This window comes from Cricetulus griseus, chromosome 2 (assembly GCF_003668045.3).
Source record: "Cricetulus griseus strain 17A/GY chromosome 2, alternate assembly CriGri-PICRH-1.0, whole genome shotgun sequence".
Classification (NCBI taxonomy): Eukaryota; Metazoa; Chordata; class Mammalia; order Rodentia; family Cricetidae; genus Cricetulus; species Cricetulus griseus.
The window spans coordinates 416,752,487-416,780,474 of NC_048595.1; the positions used below are offsets into that span (position 1 = coordinate 416,752,487).

Below are 27,988 nucleotides of genomic sequence, written 5' to 3' on the forward strand. Positions count from 1 at the left end.
CACAGTAGCTTGTGGTGTCAAGGGCCTGAGTTCTTGCATTCTTGTTGCTCTGCCTTCCCTGGTTTCCACCTTGAAGTCTAAGATGGCAACAAAAAAAAATGTTTTCCTCTCCCGCTCTTTAAGGGTACATATCACATCTACTCATATACCCTTGCCAAGGCCTAGGGTGTGGTCACAGCCAATGCAGCCAAGGCAGAAGCATGCAGTCTTCAGCTGGGAGCAGCTCCATAGCCACTGACATATTTCTCTGCTTCTCTTCCTAGGGGAGGCTCAGCAGATCCTGTGGACTACCTGACAGCAGCACCCCGAGGGCACTACAATGAAAGAGAGCTTCCATACTACCCAGGGCCTCATCCTGTACAACCCCTAAGGGGGAGCTATTCCCGCCCTCCAGATCTGAGGATGGCAGATCTCCGATATCCACAGTACTACCCACGCCCACCAGCCCATCAGCACAAAGGACCCTTCAGACAGGATGTTCCACCTTCCCCACCTCAGCACCAGAGAGTTCCAGTCTACCAGGAGATGGGCAGAGCAGGGCCTCAAGGGGGCAGCCCTGACCAGCACCCCTATCGTAACCAGGACCCCAGGCAGAAGAACCCCATGACTGCAGCAGTATAGCTGAACATTACAGAGATCTACCAAGCAAGGAAGACACCAACACCACCTTTGCCCTTGCTAGACACCTCCAGGTGAAGGTGTCCCATGGTACAGAGTGGCTCTTGGTCCTTGAGGATGTGACACTTGACTGATGATCAGAAGAGAAAAAAGGGGGGACAAGGGTTTGGGGGTGTGGATTCAAAAGGAAGAAGGGGTGGGGTCATAAAAACAGAACTTCCTGATACTTGAAAGGCTTGAAGAATTGGTTGGTTGGAAAAGAGTGGCAATTGATTAAGAATCCATGGAGATACACTATAGTAAACCCTGGCTAGAATGCCAGCTGGTTACAACCCCCCACCCTATCACTACACATAGCACAGGTAGCTATCTTGGCCAGGCTTTGTCACACACTCAGAGACTCACTCTCAGTCCTGTCCTTGGAGCTGTGCCTACACAGTGGCAGAGTAGAAAGGCTCCAATTACGGCCATGTTCATAAGCACAGTGTCTCCACTGAGAACCAAGTAACAATAATCATGACCAATGAGTGACCTCTGAGATGTTCGATCCGAAGGAAGGCTGAATTTATTTATTTATAGTCTACCTTTAGTTCTTGGTACTACTTGTTTGGTACAAAGCTTTCACATTCCCTTGCTTTTGACAGAAAAGCCAGTATTAGTGTCCTGGGAGGATGTGCAAAGCTGTGAGGGCTTCCAGAAGGAACACATTCCCGCCAGAACCACAGTGAGCAGGTGAAGAGGGTTGACTGTCCCTTAGTCCTTGCTTTCCTCTCCTCCAGGCCCTGGCATGCTTGCTTGGAGATGGCTCATTTCAGAGTCCTCCCCAAATGCCTATAATTATTTTAACTGAGACCTCTACTTTTAGATTTCCACTCAAGGAGTAAAGTATACATGTGAGTGTGATGGGTAAGGAAAAGTGAGCCTGCTGGTCAGGCCACACAGGAAGCAATGTCCTAGGGATGTCTGTGCCAGACTCAGTGCCAAACAGTACCTATCTGCCCCTGGGTCAGTGAGGAAACTGGTCACCAGCAATGAATGTGTGTGTGTATGTACGTGTGTGTGTGTGTGTGTGTGTGTGTGTGTGTGTGTGTGTGTGTGTGTGTGTGTGTGTGTGTTTCAAACACATGTGATTACCAGTATAGAGAGGAGAAGAGAAAATTGCCTTCTGGAAGTTTGATGAGGAAGGAATCAGAGGAAGTAAAGGGAGAAGAAATTAAGATTAAATCAGTGTGCATCTGCTTTATCTCATTAACAAATGTCAGGGCAAAGCCAAGGTCTCCACCTGATTTAAAAGACAAAGAAAAAAGCTTTCTGGCTAGAGAAAGCTGCAAAGCCGCTCTTCCTTCCTTTGAGCTTTTCTACGTATCCAACAGAGCATCCGAAATGTCCAAGCTGATCCAAATGGGAACACATACAAAAAACTGAGAAATGGCAGACACGGCCGGGCCAGCACTGTGAATGTCTCAGTAACTACTGAGAACTTTAAGCCACTCACATTCCCTCTTCATTCCCCTCCCCAAAAGGTCTTTAGTTCAATACAGACATATTTTGGCTGAGAGTAGAATACCACTGACCGACAGAATTTACTGAATTACAGTATTCTAAAACACATAGAGTAGCCATCTGGCCCTATTTAGTCTTTTTTTTTTATTATTCTTTTTTTGTTACCAAGAATAATGCAACCACTGGTTTTAGACGTAAATAGTGTCATTTGCTAGACTCCAAGAGAGGTCATTATCTAAACCACAATTACTGTGGCCCTCTGAAAAAATTGACTGTCAAGTTGCTTTTTGTCATCTGCCATCTCTCTTCAGCCAGTGCCCTTCCATCATATGTAATTTGTTCAGTGGGGTGGAGGACCTCAGGCAGGCCCTGCCCAACAAGGCATTGTGGCTATGCTGTAGGGTCCCTGGCCACCCTGCTGAACAGGGCCTTTCCTCTGAGCCAAGGAACCCTGAAAGAAAATGATAGAATGAAGGAAATGCAACTTTTGGGAGAAAGCATTAGATCAACTCGTAAGCCAGGCATGGTACCACGTGGCAGAGAATCCCAGCACTCAGGAAGTCAAGGCAGGCAGACTGCAAGGTGGAGGTAAACCTGAACTGCAGGATGAGTTGAAAACCATCCTGGACTGTATGACAAGACCCTGTAGGTTTTTTTGGGGGGAGGGGGTAGATTGTTTTTGGTTTTTTAAACATTACTCTTCAGTGTGTTCTATATTTTACTCAAATTTCTATAAAGCACTGATTCTACCCAAGGAAGAAGTTTCCCCTTGCAGGAAGGGTGGACCACTTACAGATGAGCCATAGGTAGGTGACAATGGCGTGCTGTAGAGAAGTGGCACTGCAGATGACTGCTCATGTTTCTGGGTCCAGCATTGACACTTTGAGCACACAGCACCCTATATGCAGGTTTCAGAAAATCTGCTTCAGACCTTGGCTTTGTGTTGTACACATAGTCCATCCAATAATTGCTAATCCTGAAAGGCCCTCGGAGGCTCAAAGGTATTATTAAAGAGAACAAAAAAGAGGTGATAACAGCTTTCTTTTCTTGCTTAAAAGTATAGCAGTTGCTGCATTTGACCCTGCCTTAAAGAACTAACATTATATTTGTGACGGAGGCTGCATCAAGCCAAGCAACGGTTAAGAACAGCTTGGGCAGTAAGATTTATAATATTTGAGTAGTACTCTCCGTCTGACTTGTCTCCTCTCCACAGCTCCAGGACAATTATTCTGGGGTGCTATGAGAACAGGTGGCTATCTGGAAGTCCAGGTTATAATCAGCAGGTTCCCAGAAGAAGGGAATAGCTACCAGGATATTTGTAACCTTGAGAAAACTCATTCGAGTATCTCTCTATAATGGGGAACAGAGAGAAAAGTTTATCAAGACCTACAAACCTGCTCCTTGGCCATCCAGCTGCACCTGTCCTCTTTCCTCCCTTTCCTCCATGACTAGAAAGATAAGAGAGAACAGACCACTGGAAACCTTTAGTCCCTAGAGAACTCAGTCTTCCACAAGAGAGAGAAACACAGCTCATTGATCCACCACCACTCCTCTTGGCTTAATATTGTTTCCCTCCAGAGTTGAATCAGTGAACAAACAAAAGACCATTTTCTTAAATCATGATTCCATAGCAAACAAAGCTTAGAAAAAATTATTCTAAAACTCCTTATTCTGAGACTTTTCAGAACATCTATGTTGAACCCACAGGACCTCATGAAGCAAAAGTCTGATGTATTCAGTAGCATTGTGGAGAAAGAAAGCCTTGGAGGCTTTATTGGAGCCTTATTTCTGCTGCCGACAGAATAAAATTAAAACAAGGTCCACTGTCCTGAATTATTTTTAGCTAAATCTATCTTGTGAAGGAAATCTTCCTGCAACTTTAGAATCAGAGAGCTGGTTCCTCTGTTCCCTAGTCCACAGAGGGACCAAGACTATAAAGAGTAATTACTTTTCCCCCTCACTGAAAATCAACAGCATTTGGCTTTGTTTGCTTGCTGCTTAGTGTTTGAGCAATGTTACTGGGCTGCAGGCCTGTGGAAGGAATGGAAAAGTGGTTGATAAAGGAATATTTCTCTGTAAAATTCCCATCTGCATTAAACTCTGAGATCCATTGTGAGTGACTTTCCAATTGGTGTTAAATTGGGTAGACATTCCATAGCTCCCTGGCCCATGTTGACAGTAAGAAAGTCCAAGTTCCATGCCATTAGGCAGGACAGAGTTCCGTTTAGACAAGTCCATAATAGTGTTTCTCCACCTCAGTTCACATCAACTTTGTGTAGAAATGAGGCTACAGGGAGATGGGAAAAGGGATTCTCCATATGACACCCCTACAAAGTCGCCTTTCTGCTAACAGGGACAGCAAAAAAGTTAGAGATCTAAAACTAAGCCAGGATTCTCACGTGGAACCATGGCTTCTAAGTGTTAACTCTTTGTCCCTCCTCTCCTTATATAGGCATGCAATCACCCACAGCCTGGCTTCTAAAGTTGGGTTTGGTTACTAAGCTCAGAGTGGGAAGTGAACCATTCCCAAAGATTTGAGCCCATCTCTTGATCTTCAGAAACTGTTCCGTTCCATCTGCAATGCTATTTACTACTGGAATATAAAACAAAACCTGTTGTTTATACCCTCACTTTCTCTAGTCTTTCCTGTTCTTTTATGATTACCAAGTCATCTGTTCTTACATTCTAAAGATAAATTATGTGAAATCATATTTTGTCATATGGGGATGGAGAGTGAATTCTTTACAAACTTTTTAATATGATCCCATTTATATCACTGAAGACATTTTGGATGTTATTGTATATGAGTATATAAATTTTCATGTTTTATTTTGCATTAAAATAAAGCTTTATTCAATCAGTGAGGCAATTGGTGTCTTGATTTGTTTGGGGAATCTGATGAATGGTTAGGTGGACCTTTGCCTGCTTACTCTGATCACTCTAATACAGTGGTCCTCAACCTTCCTAAAGCTGTGACCCTTTAATACAGTCATGTTGTGTATTAAACATAACCATAAAATTATTTCTATTGCTATCTCATAACTGTAATTTTGCTATAGTTGTAAATCTCTAAATAAATAGTTTGGAGGTTTATCAAAAAAAAATTGAGACACCCATGTTGAGAACCACCGATCTAACAGTCAAGTAGTTCCATAGCAACACCCAAGATCAGCAGCAGGGCAAAGGGGCATCTGGTGCATGCAGACAAGATTGGACAGGGAGAGGCTGAGCTGCAATGTACTTGCATACTAACACCAGCCAAGTTCACAGGAAACTCTGGAGGACATTGGACACTCAGAGTTTCCTCAAGTGAGGATGGGAGAGTGGGCCTTTATGCCACATGGCTACACTAGGAAGAGAAAAAACCCTATGATCAGGCAGTTTTCTTATTCTGAGGCACCCCAGATTCCTAGCAGCTGAGACCAGTTTTGGATGGTCCTCACAGCAGCTGAGAAAATAGTTTTTTTATGGAGGGAGATCAAAGTTTCCCATCATGGTAGTCACAGAATCACTCAACAGTGATTGCCTCTTTCATTCTAGAATCACTGTCACCTCATCTATGGAAGGTCATCTTTAACAACATCACTGTCTCTCTCAAGGTCCCTCACTTATTTTCAGCCCTTTCCATTTTTCTAGCAAGTTCATCTACTTGGGCGGATTCAGCCAAGGTTCCATCAATCTCCCAGCTCTATCCAGGCTGACTGCTTTAACTCATATATTATTCAACATTCTTGCTTTCTTTTTCTGGACATCCAGATGGTAATGACCCCACAAGCCCTTTAAACTCGGTATGTGCAAGCTTTCTCCCAAAATCCCTGTTCTCACAATTCTGCATATGGTCAATGATACTGCCATATCCAGTTACAAGGCAGAAATCTGGAAGTTGCCCTCCAACCACACCCATGCACCATATACACTCTGTAGCCATTGTTACATCAGTCCTCAAACATGCCCACACTTCCTGGTGCTGTGGCATAGCCAGGCTCAACCTAGTCACTCTCCCTCTTCAGTCTCTTCCACAGTCATCCACAGTATCTCATTTATCTATGTGCTTACTTTCTTCAGCTCACCTCTGTTCTCTAAGACCTGCAACCTGACTTTGTAAATACATCTTCCCAGAATACTTCCATGTCCACTCATTTCTGTAGTGGTCTAGAATTCTTCCATGCTATAGCACCCACCTCTAATTCTATTCTTGCCAGGGGGATTTTTTTCTGAAACAGAAAACTGGCCACACTACCCAGCTAGAGACAGCAAAGTCTTTAAGAAAAAAATATTGAAAATTGGTAGACATGGATTTAAAACATTGATTAGGTGTTATCCACTAAATCACTGCATAACCTTGGGCCAAATGCTTATGTCTCTGGCATTTCCAGTGAAATGAACTTCTTCGTGTCTCACAGAAGAGCCAGTTGTGTGCATCTCGTCCCAACACTACTCTTGAGATGGACTAAGTTGGAAGTATTTATGCCACAGATAATAGATGTAAGTGACACACTTGAGTGTCTTCTATTCTGGAGAGTAAGGTATCAAGAATTTTTCAGTACACTGTGGTGATAACCATCAAGAGAGGGCAGGCAAGATGAATCAGCAGATATAATCATTTTCCCAGCAAGCCTGATGACCTGAGTTCAATGCCTGGAATCCACAGTGGAAGGATAAAACTGACTCCTACTGTTGTCTTTGGACTTCTACAAGTGTACTGTGGCATGTACAAGAGCATGCATGCATACACACGCACATACACTATTTTAAGAAGATAATCACCAAAATACTAATCTCTGCCCTGATCATATACACAAGTGTGTGCACATACAAACTTACATCTTCAAACCTCTCTGGATTTCTGTACCACTTGCAAGCTTAAGTTGTAAGTCCTGAGCCTTTCAAAACCAGCCCCACCTTTCCTTCCCATCTCTTACCTTTCCTTGTTTTCCATCTGTGCTACTATTATTTCAGTGTCTTAAATTTAGTCTGAACATACTGTGCCAAGGCCATAGCAATAGAAACATAGCTGTCTCTGCTGAAATGCCCTATAATGGACCTTCCTAGGCCAGGAAGGTCCAGACCAGACAACACTTTTTCTAAAAGCCTTGAAGTTGTAGGTGTTAAAATGGCTTCCTGACATGCATCTCAGCTTTGAAATCAGAGATTCCTACTAGCTAGAAGACCTGATGCTGAAGATCACTTTTCTTCACAACCTGGGTTCTACACGGGGCCCAACTTTGACAAGGCAGACCATGAAGCTAAAGGAGGGGTGTGAAAGTTAACCAAACTTCTGCGTCAAACCTGGTCACAGAGCCATTGGGCTTTGCTGCAGGAGCATGCAGACCCCAGCTGCATGGGACCCAAGAATGTGTGGTGGGTATTTGTTGGGAGACCATGGACCCCACCTGAAGAATTTTATTGATTCATTCCTGCACACTGGAGCCCTGGCTTTCTGATCATCCCAAGAGTAGCAGCTCCCACAGGGAGCTAGATCTGTTATTGTAAACTTATTCCTGAAAGTGGTACACAGAGGTACAAGGAGCTCAGTTATCTGCCACTGAACAGACCAAGACATGTTCCATTCCCCTCCTCCCAGCACAGAGTTGGTAATTCCACACTGTGTGTTACTGAGATACCTTCTGCAGATCCTCAATAAAACTTTTATGACCGGTATTACAGTGATTAGTTTCCAAGTCTGTGTGGCCATCTAAGGTGTACCGTATTTGTAACACATTGCCTGGCTCTGGCTTTATGTTCTAGAAATATTTGTTGAATTCATTTGAATGAAGAAATGAGGTGTGAGGGTTCTTTCCCTGAATTGTTGGGATGCTGACATTCCTCCTTGAAGCCCAGACCATAAATCTCCTAGTCCTGTTGTTAAAGTTCGCCTGGCAGTACTCTTGAAGTGAAGGGTGTGAGCTCAGGTGGGCATGTAGGAGCCTAATTTAAAACACAAAAAAGCAGGCCAGGAGATTGTAAATGCAGGGGGAGATGCATTATTTAGAGGGTAAAAAGAGACTTAAGTAAAGAGAAAGTGTATTACAACTGACTAAGATGGAAATACTTTTAGTCACACGTGATTACTATTATTATTGTATAATACCTGGATTTTAGGAATCGCTTTGCAATCACTCGCATTACTTGTTCCTTTCAACAGCCATGGACGGTGAGTTGTAACAACTCTCCGACTTTCTACAAAGAAGCCGAGTCCTGCATACAATGGTACTAAAATAAAGACTTAATGAAAGCTGTTTTGACATGTCCAAAGAAACCATAGGTTACTTTGTGTCTTAGCAATTGAAATTCTCTTTTAGTGGCCATGCTTTTCCTCACTAATTATTGTTTACATCTCATGCTGAATATTTCATGATCACAGTAATTTTGGCTTCTCATGTAGTCAAAGTATATCAGGTTCTTACTTATTTTACATAGGAGAAAGCGGAGGCAGCAAGCAGTCAGTATCTCCTAACCTGGGACTGAAGGAAGATGGAAAAGCTAAATTTGCTCTATCCTTTCTCTTTGTGAGAGTTTCCAATGTTGTGGACACTGTGCTAGGCTCTCTCCTTTGCAGCATGTGTGGAGACTCCACCAAATTTTATTAAAATATCTTCTGTAACATGGGACAACTGTGCTTCCCATGTGTGCTTCCCATCATTGACTCTCAGAGGTCACTGGTCATGTTTAAAAATGCCTCTGCTGTTGCCACCTCAAAGACTGCTGTGTTAGTAACTCTTGCTGCTGTGACAAAAGCAACTTACGGAAAGAAGGATTTTGCTTTGGTCATTTTGATGGCGGGTCTCTTGTGGGTTTTATTTTTTCTCACTCTTTAAAGGGATATAGTCCATGATAGCATAGGTGCTGGGACCATGGGACAGATAACCAGAGAGAAATGGATGCTCAGACCTGGCTGTCTTCTTGCTTTTCCCATTTTATTCCGGACCACGGGACAATGCTCTTCATATGTTCAGAGTGAGTCTTCCCTTCCCCAGTAAACCTCCTTAGACATACTCAGAGGTGTGTTCTAAATGATTCCAACCCAGTCAAGCTGACATGAAGGTTCACCAGCACACCATTTTAAGTATCATCCTTTAAACTTGAACCTTAGTCTATTTCAAAGCAACACACACACACACACACACACACACACACACACACACACACACAGCCTAAATACTCAAGTTTACTGAATAATCACAAATGTGTGACATCTTTACCTTTAATTGAACCCTTTCAACCCTTGCTCTTCTGCCTACTCAATTTAATAAAAAATACAACAATAAAATGACAATGGTAGACCAAGAGAGCCCACCACAGACAGCCTTGAATTCAAACTTACAGGCTCTGAGAGGAGAAAGCCAGGCCCATACAGAGCTGAGAAAGGCTGGATGTGAAGTGCATTAGAGGGAGTCCCATTGCCCAGAAGGCCTGTGAGAGGAAACCAACTTTGACCACATGTAAAGAGTTATTATGAAGATACAGCATCTGAAATCACCTTAAAGGACAGGAAAAATGGAAACAGGGCCAAAAGAGAGAGAGAGAGAGTAATGAGGGATGTTCGTGCTCAGTCACTAGAGCATGAGACTCTTAATCTCAGGATCGTGGGTTCCTATCCCACATTGGGCACCAGCTAATGAGGGATATTCCTAATCAGTGAGGTTATTTATTAGATAATGCCAGACAAATGCAAGCCAGAACGTGCCAGGGGCAGCAAGGCAGGGAGGCCAGAGAGAAGGGGCTCCCATGTGCCTTGTCTATCCCTTTAAACCCTATCTCACATCATCCTGAGCTCACCTTGACCATGCCCATTAGGCAACCTGTAGCCAGCTTCTAGCAGATGTGGCTTACACTGTCCCTTACAAGAGAGAGATTGTCTTTGGAGTAAAAGAGCGGAATGGAAGGGTCTAGGTGGAGCCAGGAAGCTCCCAAACATATGAGTAGGTGGAAGGAGGAGGCTTATAGGTTGTTGGTAGTAGTCAGTGGCTTCCAGTACTGAATCAGAGCCAGAGACCAGCCTAAATGGTTTTTTCCTAACTTACCCATTGGATCATCAGATTTACAATTTATAAATCAGCCATAAATGAAGGCAACTAGCCTTTAGTATTTCAGATCCAACAAAAACAAGCTACTGAGTTTCTTGAAAGAATCCCTCACACAAATGGATGCTTAAATAATAACGGCCTTGTAAAAGCACCATGCGCATAGACCTGGAAAAAACTCTAAAGTCAGTTTGTCCTAGAAAGAGAAAGCAGCCAGATCATTTGGTGCACAAAAATGACACTAGTTTCCATGTTCATTAGGTGAAACACAACCCCTCTCCACACAGGAGAAAACTGAGGATGTAGGAGTCTATGAATGAGGCATGCTAGTTCAGGGTCACATGACTTTCAAACCCAGCTGTGATCTACCCCCTGTATTCTCTCTGCAGTGATGGAAGGACAGTGGGGATTAAAGGCAAATCCCACTGTCCTTTCTTTTAATTATTCACATCGTCCACGATGATTACCATTTAAAGTGTGTGCAATGTTAAAGGTAATTCCGAACCTGTAAATGCAGATTTTGACATTTGAGTCTCGGGAACAGTCAGCCTTATGTTAGTCCCCTATATATTAAATTGTGATCTATATAGACAGCAGTTTTGAACAGGATCCAGGCAAGTAAGTTGCAATTCTGGTTAAAGTCAGACAGGTAGATGAAACTTTGATGACTTAATCCTTCCAGCGATTAAAGGTATAAGCAGACCTGGGCCCTGTGCTGGGAAAAGGCTGCCAGAAAATTTATTAAGAGCCATAAAGTGCAGGGCCATAATTTCAACAGGTTATCTGCTTCCACAGCTAATTGTTTTCCAAGGCTTCCCGGCTCAGACCCATTCAGCATCCTTATCACCTGGGAAATGCAGGCTCCCTGGGATATTTTCCAGCGGGCAGCCACCTCTGTCCCTGCAATCGCGGTGGTATTTTTGCTCAAAGAGTTGTGGATTAGATTTAAGGGCCGTCCCAGCCACAATGCGCAGCCTTGCTGATCTTCAGTGAGAGCTGTGGCGTCGCCCTTTGATTTATGGAGAGTGCTGCTCAAACCCAGCCCTCTACTTTATTAAAGCAGCTTTTAGTCAGCTTTAAGCCTCCCCAGCTACCAGGCTCCCAAGAGCTCCACCACCCCACAGTCAAAGTCCCTTTGATAAGCAGCATTCTGGGTGATTGCAAACACAGTGACTTTGCTTTGGGCCTGCCCACAGTCTTGCCTTCCTTGACCTTCCAGGTGTGAGCTGGGGGGCGGGTGGAGTGGGGGACGACTAAGCACAGACCCAGCCTTCCTCGCCAAGTGGCCTTTCAATATCCGTTTTCTGACCCCATCCTGACCTTCTCAGTATGGCAGTGTTTGGCCTGAAGCTATACCTCTTCATGGTGGATTTCTTTTTTTCTGTTGCCCATTCAGGCTTTAAAAGGGAAGCCTTAGAGAGAGGCAGACGCACCGCTTTGGGACCTGCTTTCAAAGGCACTTGCTCTCTGAGCTGTGTTTTGAAAAACCAAGTAAAAGGATGGAGGACCTCCCGCCCCCAATAAAGGGCACCGTTAGATCAAAGGACATTTACATGTCTGTCGGTGAACAGTCATTTGAGGGTATAAGTGTGCAAACCATGCTATGAGTATAGGAACTTCACTGGTGCTGTTATGTAACACAGCCTGGGCTGTGCAGGAGAAGCGAAGAGGGAACAGTATTCGCTATAGATGACAGCCAGGCTCAGTGCCCCTAGCTTTCACCAAGTGCCTCCCCAAGATTTCCCTCCTCTTTGTCACTCCAAGGAACTCCTTGAAGCAGGACAGATAAACATAGCCAGCTTCAGCCAAGATGGAACTGGAATACCTAGCAGAGACAGGCTCCTCTCTCCCCCATTGCAATTAAGGGAGAGCCAAGCTGGGCCGGCACTCTGCTGAGTAGGTTTGCAAGGGGCTCTGAAATGGAAAAGCTGGGTGACTGACCTTCTGCCAGCCTCAGCTACCTACTTCCTAACTGTAGGGTGCTGACAACCATGGTGACCTTGAGGGGGTCCAGTGAGGACCACAGGAAGCATTTAGCACCCCAGCCAGGAGGACTCCATGTTACTTCCCATCCCCAGGGTTGGTTTTCACAAAGAATCTGATTGAGAGTGCAGATAGCACGCGTTTGCCAGGAGAACACTATTTCCTTTCGATATTCTGCCTACAGCAGCATAATGAACACTGGTCAGCCCAAATAATCTGGCCCTCCCACCAACTAGGACTCAGTCAGGTGCTACGATGTCTTCCACACCCATCCCCATGCAGCTGGCTGATTTCTTCTCCATTAGTGAACAGGCCTCTGACCTGTGCAGGCTCTGTCTTTACATTACTTTGTTACAGGTGGTTCCCGTCTCTGTGTACTATTTCTAGTTCGTGACCTCTTCAAGGAATTGAACTAAAGGCTTGCAGAGATTGCAAAGTAGAAAGGAAATTTGACTCAGAAGCAAAGCAAAGAGAGAGAAAAGCAACAGACAGATCAGGAAAATTTGCTGTTAAGAGGACAGTGGACCACACAAGTTAAGGTACTCATGGGCCCTGGTTATTGTTAGGGCTTTCTTTGATGGAGTTCAAGAGAAGGAAGAGTTTGGTTGCCACGGGGCACACACAGCACAGTGGTCTTTTGTTGGTGTTCATAGACTTGAATTAAGCCTTTGCCCCCTGCCCATCAATACATGTCCTTCCCTATCACATGCATGCCTAAGTATGCATAGGCGTGAGATGGTAGCTAAGAGGGTCCCTCTACAAGTTCACTGGGAGATACAGATGATTCCATTGTGCACATACCCCAAACCAGTTCAGCCCACATCAGCTTCCTTGGTCACCTACCCGGTTCTAACTGGGAATGTGTTTGAATAAAAACTGTCTAGGAAAGGGAGTTTTTGATGGTTTGTCAGAGGAAAGGAGTGTCCATGCACCTTGATACACATAGGGAATCTAGGGTTGCCAAGTATATCATCGGATGAGGGGAGAGGTGTGCACAGTGCCTGCAAGTGATGGTCCGAGTTAACCCAGTGCACGTTAGAAGAGAAATGTTTGTAGCCTGAGCCAATCAGCATCCCGGGTTGCTACTATTCCATGTATTTCCCTGCCTCAGCTTTGCTTTCTCTGTTAGTTGTAATATCATCTCCTTAGAACAAAATGATCTTGATTTTCCCCCATTAATGCAGTGAATTTTCATTAAAAAAATAAAATAGATAGACAGATATTAAGTGAATGCCCACACAAACTGGCACAGTAATAATTACAGTGTGGTTTCAGAGTTTAGGAATGCATACTGAGACAGAAGTAGGTACCTGGGAGTCTCTGGGGCTTCCAGCAGGTAGAGTCACTTCTGAGAGATGCCTGTTATGTGACTGAATGCTAGAATTCCAAGTACAGCTAAGGTGGGGATGGACCAGTTGTTAAACAGGGTCAGAATGTTCTCAGGCTGACACGGTTCTAAGAGGTTTGCTCAGCAAGGAGATCTTACTTGGCTCAAGCTCCTCCTGCCCATGGGTTCTTAGCTCTGGCTCCCCAGCAGCAGGGAACTTCTGGCTCTCCTGGAAGCACCAGAGATAAATCAGATTGTAGGCAAAGAGAAAGGGCAGCAAAGGTGATCCTTCCCAGTGGTCCTTTCCCAAAGCCTGAGAGTTGCATTAGCATCAGAACAGGCTTCAAAGTTCATCCTTTCTAGTGTCTTTCAAGCAGATTCTGACCTTGGCCCAGACTAAGACATACAAGTTACATCTCAACCTATTACATATGTACATTTATGCATTAAAAATAAGGTTCATAAAATAGTACTGACTTGTGTCATTCTATATTCCGTTTCTTTGTCATCAAAAAATACCCCATAAAAAGGTTCTTGTTACCCTTATGAATTGAAACTCAGAATTTTAAAGAGTAAGACCCCCTCTGCTAATGATATGATTTGTTAAAAGTTACCCAGCTGATTAGCATCACAATCACCAAGGGTTGCCATAACAAAATACCAAATTCTAGGTAGGTTAAAACTAAACAATGTACTGGCCGACAGTCGCAGATGCTAGAAGATGGAAGTTGGGTGTCAATAGTTATAATTCCTTCTTGAATCCCTTTTTGGGAGATATAGCCCATATATCTCACCTACATTTGATGTTCCTTGACATTTCTTGGTTTTAAAACACTCTACTCCAATCCCTACTTCTATCATCAAGTGACAATCTGTCACTATGTCCAAAAAAATCCCCTTTTTATAAAGCTGCTAGGCTTAGCACACCTATAAGCAGGGGCCTGGGAAAAGCAAGGGGATCCAGAGTTCGAGATCAATTTTGCTATACAAACCTAGCTTAGGCTATCTGAGACATTGTTTCAACTCCTTCCCCCAAATAGGTTTTAGATTTGAACCCACCCCAAACACAATATGGCTTTGTTTTGACTGGATTATACTGACAAAGACCTTATTTCTAAATGAGGTTACATTTACAAATGCCAGCAGTTGGGACTTAAAAATAACGTTTGAGACAAAACAGTACAAACTGATACAGTAGCTAATATACAAAGAATCACCCCATTGTATGTACCTTGCATCTGCCCCTCAGCTGGATGAACTTCCGGTGACTGATTTGCAGAACCCAGTGGTGTGTTCCTAAGGTCAAGGGTGAGGGTGTTTGCTTGTTCTCCTTTACAGAAAAAGAAATCATGGGGTTTTTTTGGGGGGGAGGGGGCGTGGAAAGAATTATGAAGAAAATGGTCACAATGTGTGTCTGCCTCCCAAATCCTTCCTCATACAGAGACAAAACATGTGCTCAACCTTCCAGACAACATGAACAATGAGAAGTAACTGAGGGTTTCTGGGAGGTGTTTGATTCCTGATGCAGGTAGCACACCTGCTTCATGTTTCTTCATCTCTGCGTTCTTCCCCACCTACAGTCTCTATAGGATAGCGAGAAGTACTGCAACCACCTTGGACATATAGATAACAAAGATGCAAGGCCAAACCCAGCACACTAAGTATGATGAAGCAAAATAATATTTCAAATAGCCAATACTGGGGCTGGGAAAATGATTCCATGAGTGAAGTGCCTGATACAGAGCATGAAGACCTGAGTTCTGATCCCCAGCACCTACACGAAAGGGCTGCCAATGGCAACGTACAGCCTTGATCCTAGGACAAGGAAGGAGAAGCAGGAAGACAGTGATGGAGAAAGACTCATTGTCCACCTCTGCTTTCCACAAACTAATGTGAGTGCACACCCACCCACACACTTGCACACACATGCACACATACACACACGCACACGCACACACACACAAATAAATAAATAAATAAATAAATAAATAAATAAATAAAAGTTAAATAGCCAAAATTAAACATGTGACATGCAACAAGTACAGCTCTGGGCACAGGATATGTATTAGCTGTATTAGCTAAATACAGTATTGTACTCATTCATGCCTGCCAACCCAAATAATGAAACTACGATGAACCATGCTTTCAGGGTCCATGCTATTAGCCCCTAGAGCAGTGGTTCTCAACCTTCCTAATACTGTGACACTTCAATACAGTTCCTCATGTGGTAATGACCCCAACAATAAAATTATTTTCATGCCACTGCACTACAAAAAGAAACCTGGGGTTCTTGTGGCACCATTGAAATGTTAGATGGCTCATTTTTGTTTGGTTGGTCCCAGTATTTGCAGTTGATTCCACTCTTGGCTGACATATGTATATCACCTTATTGGGTCATAAAAGGAGTTGATGAGATAATCTAGAGGGAGTAAAACAACAACCATCAGTTAAGAACATCTAAACTACAATGGCTCTCCGTGAATACCTGGATTTAATGTTTAACCATTTCAGGAAGCAGATCAGTTAAATGAATAATGTGACAGGCAGAATACTGTCATCTCAAAGATATGCACATCCTAGGAACCTGAGAATGTTCATTGTTACCTGGCAAAGGAGACCCTGTAGCTATGACTAAGTTTACTGACCCTGAGATAGAGAATTGAGTTTGGATTAACTATGTGAGCCCATTCCAATCACAGGGGTCCTGAAAGCCAGGAAAATGCACACACACACACACACACACACACACACACACACACACACACACACTTACTTCCTCAGTTACCCCTCAACTCCAATGAGGGACAGTCAATGGTAGTCACTCAGCAGGGTGGCAGCAAGAGAACTTTGAGTGTTCTGCTGCTGGTTCTGAACTATCGTTAGGAGGTTGAGTGTAGAGCCAGAGAGGCCTCGGGAGCAGGCAATCAGCAAGAAAATGGAGTGTGCAGTGCCTCAGATGCCTGAAGCTGAATTCTGCTAACATCCAACTAAGAGAAGGAACTAACTCTCTGCTAGAGCCCAAGGAAAAGGGCTCTGCCTGGACCTCAGCAGAGCCACATTGGACTTCTGACCTACAAAACTGTGATATGGCATCTCCATTATTTAAACCTTTAAGTTTGTGGTGATGTGTTATGGCTACAATAAGAAAAAACCTGACACAAATCAGACATGATCCAGAAATATAGCAGTTTTTTGGAAGTTAAGACCATAGCTTAGCATAGAGCGGCCAAGATTTTGGGTACAATGCCGTGGCTTATCTTGTCTTAAGGCCAAGTGCAGGCTCTCCTAACATCCATTCACCTCGCCCCAGAAGAACCACACATGAAATCAGGTTAGAAACAGGGCCTGCCATATTGGAGAGAAGAAGACAGGGGATTCCCTGGACATTGCTGGCCAGCCAGTCCAGCCCAGTCATGAGTACTGTAGGAAGCAAGAATGCTGCTAAGTAGCAGAGATGCAAAGCACTGTGAGAATGTTGGCTGGAGCTGGGAGGGCAGGGGTTAAACTGGGCAAATGTCTGAGCAGGTGTTCACAATGGCCTCTCTGAAAGCACCTGACTTGCAGCCCAGTGATGTTGGTATTTGATAATGAGTACAAAATGCCACCGTCTAATGTCAGAAACTCGATTTAAAAAGGGAAGAAAAAGAAAGCTCCGTGTGATTCTCTCTCCCACTCAGCCTCTCAGCGAGTAAGCTGGGGTCACTGTGGACCTTGTGTGGCCCAGTTGCTGTCTCTCTCAAAGTCAATGAGCATACACTTCTTAGCAAGCCAGTCAGGTTACAGTCTGAAGGTTAAATCGAGGACAAAGTTGACTTTGAGGTGACAAGGGTCTGTCTGTATTTTGAATCAAAATTTGGTAACAGAAATATTCCAGATCCCAAGAGAAATGCCTGTCCATCGTTAACATGCTTCTTAGGGAGAGATTGTCCTCGTAATTAGAGATTTGGAAAGCTATGGACGCTATGACCTGCGGAATAGAGATTACAGAGCTGGTTTGTCAAACACAGCTACATCTGCTGACAAGAAACCAGTTATGTAAAGATGTAAGAAATGGCGATGCCGCACCAATTTTCCAGAACAAAATCTACCTCTAAAAAGGTGTAACTTCATGCAAAATCTGCTTCATCATTTGAATAACAAAATAAGATATGCAAAAAGAAATAAGACTCCTCAAAGAGAATTTGCATTCAGGTCGCAGTGATTACAAGCAAGGGGAATGAATATTTCTGGTGCTGAATTCAAATGTTTTGTGAAGAAAAGAATGTGTTTTAGAAATGGAACTGAGATAATACCAGGGACTTTGCTTCTGTGACTATGAAGAAAGTTCCCAGGCAGGTTTTTCTGTTTCTTATACATTCCTGGAGGTAATGGCAAAAGCAGCCATTAAAATTCATTAGATGAAAAAGAAACCTCTATTGCAATTGATGGCACTCTCCTCTACAGTTAGCCCCATTACCGAGACACCTCTTGTCTGCCAAACTCTATCTCTGGTGTCTGTTTCTTTCTAAACAGTTCTCTTGCTCTTTAATCTTAGGAATGTCCTTCCAGTATAAACGTTCTTTCATGTACCACCTATCACCCTCCCTGGGCATTCCAGGAACTAGCCTCAAGATGGTTCTCAGCTTTTACAAACAGGTTTCTGAGGTTACGAGGGAATTTCTCTGTCCTTAGCATCAAGGTTGGAAATTAAGAATGATGGGAAAGGGGACTTATATTTTAGTGTGTGTGTTATATTTTATATTTTATATTTTATATTTTAGTGTGTGTGTGTGTGTTGTGTGTGTGCATACATGAAGGCCAGAAAAACAACACTGGGTACTGTCTTCAGGAATGTCATCTACCTGCTTTGAGACAGGATCTCTCATTGGCCTGGAACTCACCAACCAGGGAAAACTCATTAGCCAAGCGCCTGGAATCCTCCTGCCCTTACCTCCCCAATGCTGACATTACAAGTATGCTCCACCATATCTGTCTGGCTTCTTATGTAGGTGTTGGGAATCCACACTCAGATCCACTCTGTTCCTGAAACTCAGCTGCAACAAAGGCTGGGAGCAAAGGGAACAGAAAGACTCCTTCCCTACAGTACCAAGAGGAAAACCCAGCCGCAGCAGGCACCAGACGAGGGAAAGTGGGGTGGAATCCTTCTGCTACCACCTGCTCTGTGAGCTGAATGAATTATTGAACCTTTTGAGACACAGTGTCCTCATTTATGCAAGGGTGTTAATTCCCGCCTAAGGGGATGTTTAAGAAGATGAATGATGTCTTTTTAAGGACTAGCCTAGCATGCTCTTGAGGCCCAGGGTTCAATCCCCAGGAAGAGGGAGGGGATATACAGTTACTATTTGGGGAATGGGGAGAACGCGTAGGAGAAGGAAAATAAGTACCAACTATAACAACATGTGTGAGTTTAAAACAGTTGCATTGAAATCTATTACTCTATATGCTAGCTTTTAAAAGATGTTTAAAAGCTGTCCATATGAATACATCTAACAAAGCACCCAGAAAGTCTCCAACCTCTCCCCCTCTCACTTCCCCCTCCCTCTCTCCCTGCTCCCTCTTGGGCCTTCCACCAGCCTAGCAACTCCCAGAGGTAGCCTGTGGTCTCTTCCTGTATTACCAACCATCATTCTTTCTAAGCTGTGTATCAAGAGTTCAGAGAGACAGAAACAGGCAGCTCCCCTGAGGAAAAAAACTGATGTTGTTTGGTGGGGCATTCATAGGAGGATGTCCTGGCTCCCTGCTTCTGAGATTTAGCTCAAGAGAAAGCAGCATAAACTACGAATACTACACTAGAGGGAACAGGAGTTGATCAAAGCATAACCAGTTACAATCCTACGTGCCTGCAATCTAAGCAGTCAGAAACTGAGACAGGGGGATTAGGAATCTGAGGCCAGTCTGGAAATAAATCAAGGCCCTGCCTCAACATAAACAGATAAATAAACAAACTGACAACAACAGCAAATTCATGAACGCAGAGTTTTTCTGTACTTGGAAAACACGAAGTTAGTTATGGATGACGCCTGCTTAAAGACAGTAAGTGCTTTGCTCCCTGCCTGCTGAGGCAGTTGAGAAGTTCGGGTCCTTGATATTAGCTTCACAGTGAAAGTAAAATTGATTTAAAATTTGTTCATAAGCCAGCCCTGGCTCTCACCCTCTGAGAACTTGCAGCAATAAAAATAATAAAAATAAACACTAGAGAAGCAACTCAACTTATTTCATTACCTTAGACTTTACACTTCACGTTTGGTAGCTTGACAAGGGGATGCTACAACCTTTTATGATATCAATCTTTTATGATATTCTTTTTATTACATTAGATGGCAGGGGAATTGCCCCAAATTAATAAAAACCATATGCTGGGTTTTTGATTAGAGATCACTTTGGAATAATGATGGAGCTGGCGGGGAAATGAGATAGGCACTTCCCTTCCCTTCCTGTTACAGTCATCTGCCTTTCAGAGTCCCTCTGGCTGTCATTTCTCCCCCACCGTTTGCTTTTATGAACAAAACCAAGATAATGAAGGGTATTGCAAATCTCTGGTGTATAGATTGGGTACCATAAGTTACATTGTACTCTGAACTATCTGTTGCTCTGGGGATGGTACTAACAACATTTCATGGCTACAACTACATAATGGCATATACAACACATTGGATCCTCTGAGCATTTGATATGTGGCACTGGCAGAGACCCATTCCTTCAGTGTCTAGAGAAAATAGGAAATTTCTCCTGTGGGAAAAATAAACTTTCCTATATGACATACATATGTCTCTAAGTGTCTCCCTGCTTTTTGGGCCCAGCCTACCTAGAAACTGATTTTTTTAGCATTCGGCATTGCTTCCAGCAACATGAGTAACTGAAACCCAGCAAGACAGTCCATCTTTCAAAATGCCTTCTTTCACTCCCTACTCCAGATTCACTCCAGCTATAAAGGTCACCTAGGAAATGCACTAAAATTCTGGTTCTGGGGCTGGAGAGATGGTTCAGCTGTTAAAAGTCCATACTACTCTTGGAAAGGATCCAGGTTCTGGTCCCAGCACTCTTGTGGCAGCCCACAAACGTTTGGAACTCCAGTTCCAGGAGAACTGACACTTTCCACTGGCCTCCACAAGCACTGAACACATACACAGCACACATACATGCAGGTAAAATGCTCATTCACATGAAATAACAATAAAAAATCTCTGTTTCTTTAAATAATAGTTCCTGGGCCTGTCTCCAACTATTCAGAGTCACTAAGGCTGGAGTTGGGCCCAGGAATCTGCATTAGCAACAAGTGACCCTATACAAGTAACCCAGATATCACTCTTGGAAAAAAAAAAAGAGAGAGAGAGAGAAACCTAGCAGGAACCTTCAAAATGTCTTAGTGTGACTAAAATCATTGTATTTGAAATAAAGACTAACCCCAAAGCCAAGCTTTGCCAGGTACACGCCATGTGATCCTGGGAAATTATCCACTGTAAGACTTGGTTTCCTACTATAGAGAATGACACCAACAGCACCTAAGTCATACGGATGTTAAGAGTATTTGAATTCTATATAAACTATGTTTAGTACTATGCCTGGTAATTTATACACATCCCATACCTAAGTAAATATTCCTAAGGTTAAGAAACACTTCAGACAAGGAAGTTACTATGTTTCATATCTAAATGTCTCCAACAGGATTATTGTGTTTGAACACCTGTTCCCCAGGTGAGGGTGCTGTTTGGGCACACTGTAGATAGAACCTTCCAGACTCAGAGCTAGCTGACAACAGAAAGAGTCCTGCCACTGAAGGTCACAGCCGCTTTGGTTCAGACCTGCCTATTCTACTTCCTAGTCCACAGCCACAATATGAACAAGCCTCTGCCACACACTCTTGCTACCATGTAATAGACTTCTCCACTGTGACAGACTGTGTGGCTCTGAAAACACAGGCTAAAAGAAATCTTCCCTAAGTTGCTTCTGGAAGATTCATATCACCATGATAAGAAAAGTAAGTGATACAAAAATTGTAAATAAACAAATATTGGAAATAAATCAAGAAAAATCTTAGAATAGTCACAGGCCAAAATTTGAGGAAAATGAAAGTAAACAAATAAGAGAAAGTAAAAAGATGGTAGCATATCAAAATGTTATGGCAAATAGGAGGAAATTCATAATTGTTCTCATTGGAGTCTGGCAGTTGTGTTGTGGTAGGTAAAAATATACCTTAGTCACTACCCTTATTTGAAGACCAAGTATGTTTCAAAGATATTTGAATGGGGACTAAATTGGCAAGGAGTGGACCATGATGACATTTTGATATGTCAACTTAACTGGGTTAGTGTCTTTATTCACTTGAACACTAACTTAAGTGCCACTGTGAAAAGGCAGTGGCAAATGTAACTGAGGTCTTCTTAATCACTGGTTTGAACTTACAGTTTGCCCTACTGGACCTGGGTTGATCAAATGGATGGCCCTAAAAGCAAGCTGAAACTTCCCTGGGGGTGGTGGGAATTCAAACCTGTGCCTGTGGGCTTCTAGCTTACCCTTCATTTTTCTTTCCTGTTTGCCTGACACATCTACAATGTAGTATAGCAGTCTATATCTAGTATGTTTATCATGCGTCTGTTCGTCTGTCTGCATGCATATGCTTGATGTTCATCTGTCTATACATGCGGGCTTGTTTCTCTGCTTAGGCCTAGTCTTACCAGTTCTGTGTGAGAGAAACCACATAAGTGAGTATACAGGGAATTATGTGACTATTACTGTCACCTCTGTCTCCTGCCCTTTTTGCAGACAGTGCCAGGCCAGTGTAGTGTCTAAGAGGAATGACAAGAGATGTAGCTCCAAAGAAGCATAAGGACAGTGTTTAGAAAGACATTCTATCTTCACCTTTAAAGTGACTAGTTTTATTTAAAAAAAAAAATCCTTATCCAGTAGCTTGGAATTCTGTGATAAGTACTGAGGATATGACAATGGAGTCTTGAATTTATTTTTGATAATTCTACTATTAATACAAAGAAATTCACAATTTTATTCTAATATAACCCTGAAAATATCTCTCCGAGAGATTTATGACCAGCATTAGTGGTCTCACCGGATGTAAAGAAACAAAAATTAGAGGAAGGCTGAGTTGTTCCCCTATGGCTCAGCAAGCCACCACATAAAGCAACAGTTCTGGGAACATGCGTTCTAAAACACTCACACCTGGTTTTCACCTGATTTGTGCAAATAAGGACTGAAAGGGGGAACTCGTTTACACCTTACTTGAAGCAAAAAGGGAAATACTCATGAACTGTAGATTTTGAAGAGAAAAAACAAAAAAAACTATGAGCTTGTCATTAAAATTCACATTAAAGGGTTTCTCAATGCGCTGTAGACTTCCAAAGGACTAACATACAATTCCCATTATGCTCCACTTTCATTTCTAGATGCATAGGGAACATTTATGTTGAACTTACTGAGTGAAATCCCTCCCCAGTTTTTCTTCTTCCTGCTCTCATTTTCTCTACTAAAGTATGTGCTCTGTGAACATGCATTCACCTACCCATGTGTGTGCTTCGCATGTGCTTGGAGGGTGCACATGTGTGTAGAAAAATTATTTCCTGGTAGTGCTTACTGCTCTGGTGAGACTCAAGGAAGAACACAGTGAGACCTAAGATCTAATAATGACCCTGGGAAAGCCTGTGAAATACTCGTTCCTCTGTACCTCTACCCCTGCTCTCAGGGACCACCTGAACTAAGGTGGGGATAAGGATGACTTAAAGCTCATCCAGTATAGCAAACAAGTGGACCACTCTCACCCTCCTCTGAGTTAAGAGAACTAGGTAAAGCCTGAGACGGCCCTAACACACTCCCAAAGTGACTCTTCCTTAACCAACCCAGGGATGAAGCTTTGAGGAGCCATTTGATGAGTGTCACTCCTTACCGACAAGAAATTTGTATGGTTACAAAAAGCCCAATGTGTTGACCACGAGTGACTGTAGAAAACAGAGAGGAATGGTGGTCCCCAGAGGCTAAGGCGAGTAGGGATCAGGTACTAAGAGGGTGAATGAATTAACTTACAATTAGGTAGAAGGAAGAATGTTGGTGTTTGATTAGTCGTAAAGCAGGTTTGTGGCAAATTATAATGCACCACATATTTCAAAAAGCTAGAAGAAAGAATTTTTAATGGTGTTACTGTAAATAAATAATAAATATTTGAGGATATGGAGGAAACACTGATTTAAACTTATAATAAACATATGGAGTATATCAGTACTTCATATACTGCCCATTAGCATCACAATTTTTATGTTTTCTATGTGCCATCTGAAGTGTGGACCCAGACCACAGCAGCCATAGCACCTGAGGTGGTTAGCAATGGAGACTCCTGGTTCACACCCCAGATCTGTATTTGTGCTGATGGAGATTTACAACCGTGGCAATGTGGGGTTACAAACTCCCCAGAGAGGTCTTTCCCAGAAAACCCTGTGAAGAGGCTCACCCCCATACCTCCCACGCTCCCTGACCACAGGGCAAGCCACAGCCCCCCCACCACCACCCCGTCTGAGGTCTGCAGGCCAGGTCAAGGCCATCCTTCCCGTGTGGATGTGTCTGTTGTCTGTCTCAGCCAGCAACTTCCTCCAGTGGCTTTCCTCACCCAACCAGTCCGAGCCTGAGCCTGGGGACACCCATCAAAGCACTGCCCTGTGGCTGAGGAGAGGGTAGGCTCAGTCCATTCATTTCCCAGGCCCCTCCCTCCAGCATCCTGCATAAACTCAGACAACTTAAGTCATCCTTATCGTCAAACTAGCAAATGTGGCTGTATGAGGGCAGAAACACAGGAAAAGGCCAAGACGAAAAGGAAGAACGCATAAACCAGTGCACCACACCCTCCAGTCTCTGCAAGGCCAGATACTCCTTCCTCTTGCCTAGCAGGATGTAACATCTCCGGCTTATTTTCCCTTCTCTTTGTGCTCTTTTCTCCTTTTCTTTTCAAATAGACGCATTTCAAATGTCAGTGGGTGACAGTGGGGCCAAGTCAAATGGGAGGAGACCAAATAGCTAAAGGATTTGATCTTTGCTGTAAGTTACTTCAAGGGAAGCTGGGGACCTTGCCCCATGCAGAGAATGGAGGATTCATGAGTAGCTCAAATGGGCATTTGTTGTGCTAACTCAGACTCTCTCTAGCTAACCTTCATTTCCAGACCTGAACCATAGTGGTTACATGCCTGAAAGAGAATTCCTTCCCTTCTTTCCACTTCCCACTTCCCTTAGCCCCGGAGGGAATGAAAGAGAACAAGACCGAGGTTAACTGAGGGAGACAATACAAAAGAAGGGGGTTCCCATCTAAAAGCCGAGTCACTGACTGTGGTCAGTTTTTCATGTCTCCCTTCAAAAAGCCCCAGAGAGAGATTTAGGTAAATTGGTCCCCTCCTTACAGAGATAGCCAGATGAAAATCAGAACCGAACACTGCCCTGCCCCAAGAGAGGCTAAAGCTACTCAGGTGTCTTCTCAGAGGGCCTGAGTGTCGAGGGACATCCCATATTTTAGATGAGTAATACAGGCTTACTTGTCTAATGCCTTACTGAGTCTTGTCAACACAGCAGCCAAGTAGAAATTATGTCTGCATGCTGCATAGGGCCATAAATCCAAGGTGCTGTGATGTCCTCAGTCATTCCATATTTCAAGGCAAGGAAGTTTATTCCTACAAGGATGTTAATAATAAATGCAAATGTTCAAGAAGGGGGAAAGTTTGCTTTTACCCCAGGCCTCTCACAGCCCCATCACTGAGCTAGAGAATTTGAGGCATTTTGGGTAGGATTCCCAGTGGGCATGGAGCTGGTCCACCAGAGTCCTCACTCACACCTGGTGGACTGGGAATGGGAGGTGACTGGCGCTCTAGGTTTAATGTGATCACAGGGATCATTTGAGGATGGTATTGGAACTATAGTTTAAGGTGTTCATAGGAACAGATAAGGATGGAGCTGGGAGGACAGTTCCAGTGATAATTTGCCCAGAATGTACAAAGCCCAGGCTTTGGTTCCTTTCACCACATAGCTACTGGTCCTGATACACACCCTACTGCAGCACTTGGGAGATAGAAATCAAGGTCACCCTTGGCTACCTACACAAGACACCATTTCAACGGGCTGGAGAGATGACTCCAGGATAACAGAGCCTGACAACAAGCTTGATAACCTGAGTTTGACTCCTGAAACCCTCATATTGTCCTCTGAACTCCATTGTAGCAAAAAGAAATATATTTGAAAAGTTTCTACCCCCCAATAAGCCTTTCCGCCAATACAGCAATCCAAATCAGACCAAATCAAAGCGAATTAGAAAAAGCCCATGTTTAATGGATACAGAGCTCTCGGATGACCTTCCAGCCCCCTCAGAGAGGAGATGGAAAAGGGATGCTGGAAAAACCACAAGTTTCTGGGGGGCAGTTGAAATACCCTATGGGAGTGGTCTTAAGAATCTCTGGGGGAGGGACCATCGTTGTGCAGGCTGAGATGCAGCAGGGTTTGGAGGGAGATGGAGAAGGGGGACTTGGGCAGAACCTCCACCATATCATCCCAGACTCTTTGGGTATATGGATGCCAGCAACTGGGGCAAAGATTTTATCATAACATCCCAGACTCTTTGGGTATATATGAATGCCAGCAACTGGGGTAAAGCTTCCACCTTAACAATATTTTTATTGTTAATAAAATAACATCCATCCAAAAATAAATCAATTTAAAAGGGGAGCGAAGAGGGGAAACTGATGAGACACTGGATCTGAGCAAGTCAGATACTTCCTGCATGAGACTGAGAGTCCAGGCTGTCAATTCCAGAATCCCACTTGACAGCCTTTCCCAAACCTTGGCTGGAAACCAAGGCCTCTCCTGCCCTGGACTCAATTCCATCAATACTTTCTGGTCACAGGTCTCTCTCTCCCTCCCTCCTCCCCAGGCACAAGCACTTATTAGTCACCATGCTTATCATAATGTCCTGTCTCTCCAAAACCTGGCCCCCACTCATACAAGATAGTTGTACCTCCTCTATGTTTCCCATCACCTCTTGCTAAACAGAAAGCACAGACTACTGCCACAGGAGGCAGTCTAGGACCAGGGGAAAGAGCAGAGCCTGGGAGCAGAGCCACTACATCTGGTTTCAAGCCTGGCTGTCTGCTTACAAGCTGTACTCACTTGGACAAGTTTTCTAGACCATAGCACCCATGGAACGGGACCTGTGTCACCACCTACAACTGCAATCACAAGAAGTTTCTATGGTTCATTTCAACTTTCAAAAAAATTGTCAAATTGCTATTAAAAATAGATTGACCACCGGTGCCACAGAGTTGGCAAATTTCTATTTCTCTAGCACACAAAATTCCCATAATTAAAAATACATATCCAGGAAGACAGAATTACTGTTCTATTTCTCCCCAGTCCCAAACCCAGTGGTTCACAAGCCTTAAGTTTCTGATGTCAAAAAAGGAGAGAGGGAGGGAGGGAGGGAGGGAGGGAGGGAGGGAGGGGAGGAGGGAGGGAGGGGAAGGAAGGGAGAGGGAAAGATGCCTGCCTAACCTGGTATTTTCCAACTTTATTTGACCATGAGGTCATTCTCTCTCTTGTAAAGGCTTTTTTTTACCATTCCAGAGAATTATTTGAGGTTCTAAGGAACACACACCAAAATTTATATAGTTTTCCTCTATTTGTTTTTGAAACACAGAGTGGAATATATTGATTTTCTTTTAAGGAGTGTGAGCACACTCACATGTGTACCTACCCTACATGCCACACAGCTCAGTAGTGTACCAGATGTCCATGTATCAACTGCTCAGTTAGATTTTAAGAGCTGACAGCTTTACACGAAGTTATAAAACGCACAACTTACATTTAGTTGTACACACATTAATTAATGTTCCTTCATGCCCCATTTAATCTGTACATAGGCTGTTTTGCAGGCTAAATGTGTAATTAAAGGCTTCTGTGTTGACCATAGGTATACCTGGTACAGATGTCTGCTTAGCCTGGGATGTCAAATCTTGCTGCTCTAGCCTGGCTTTCCCCTCTCTCACGTTGTGTGAGCTCCCTGGGCCTCCATGCCCTCAGTGTGAAGGAAAAGCACTGGACCAGATCACCTTGAAAGCCTATTCAGCATCACCACTTATATTTCAAAATCCTTCCCCCAGCCAGCCTCACTCACCATGACTGCCTCTCTATGGTCTAAATATTTGACTTGTAAAATGCGAACAGATTTCATTTACTAAAAGCCTCTAATCAAAACCAAAACCTTTTACTTAAACAATTAGAAAACAATTAGCCGGGAGAATAAAAACAATTTTAATTTGCTAAATGGGCTTCCTCCCTCCTAATAGATATGGACAAGACCCTAACTAATGCTTCTGACCACATGCAAACCACCCAGCCATCACTGTGTCTGTGGATGGAGGTGCATGTGGGCTGGCTTGATTTCCTATTAGGAAAAGTGTAAGGTGTTCACTTTAACCTCAGGCTACCATGCTGATTCATGTTTAAACATGTGCCTAACGTTAGAAATGTTAGTGCTTTTTGCGCATTGATCTGCCCTGAA

The 27,988-nt window shown here is 43.6% G+C and overlaps 1 protein-coding gene across 5 annotated transcripts in view; it reads left to right on the forward strand.

Moving 5' to 3' along the window:
- LOC100770975 (partitioning defective 3 homolog B) overlaps positions 1 to 4,986 on the forward strand; it is a 1,032,377-nt gene extending 1,027,391 nt beyond the window's left edge. For 3 of the 5 annotated variants that reach the window (XM_035440979.1, XM_027397031.2, XM_035440978.1), the window contains one exon: positions 264 to 4,986. In XM_035440979.1, the coding sequence (XP_035296870.1) occupies positions 264 to 621 (358 nt within the window). In that variant the 3' untranslated portion in view covers positions 622 to 4,986. The remainder of the gene's footprint in view (positions 1 to 263) is intronic. The other 2 variants (XM_035440980.1, XM_027397033.1) reach the window with 2 other exon arrangements.
- The last annotated feature ends 23,002 nt before the right edge of the window (positions 4,987 to 27,988 follow it).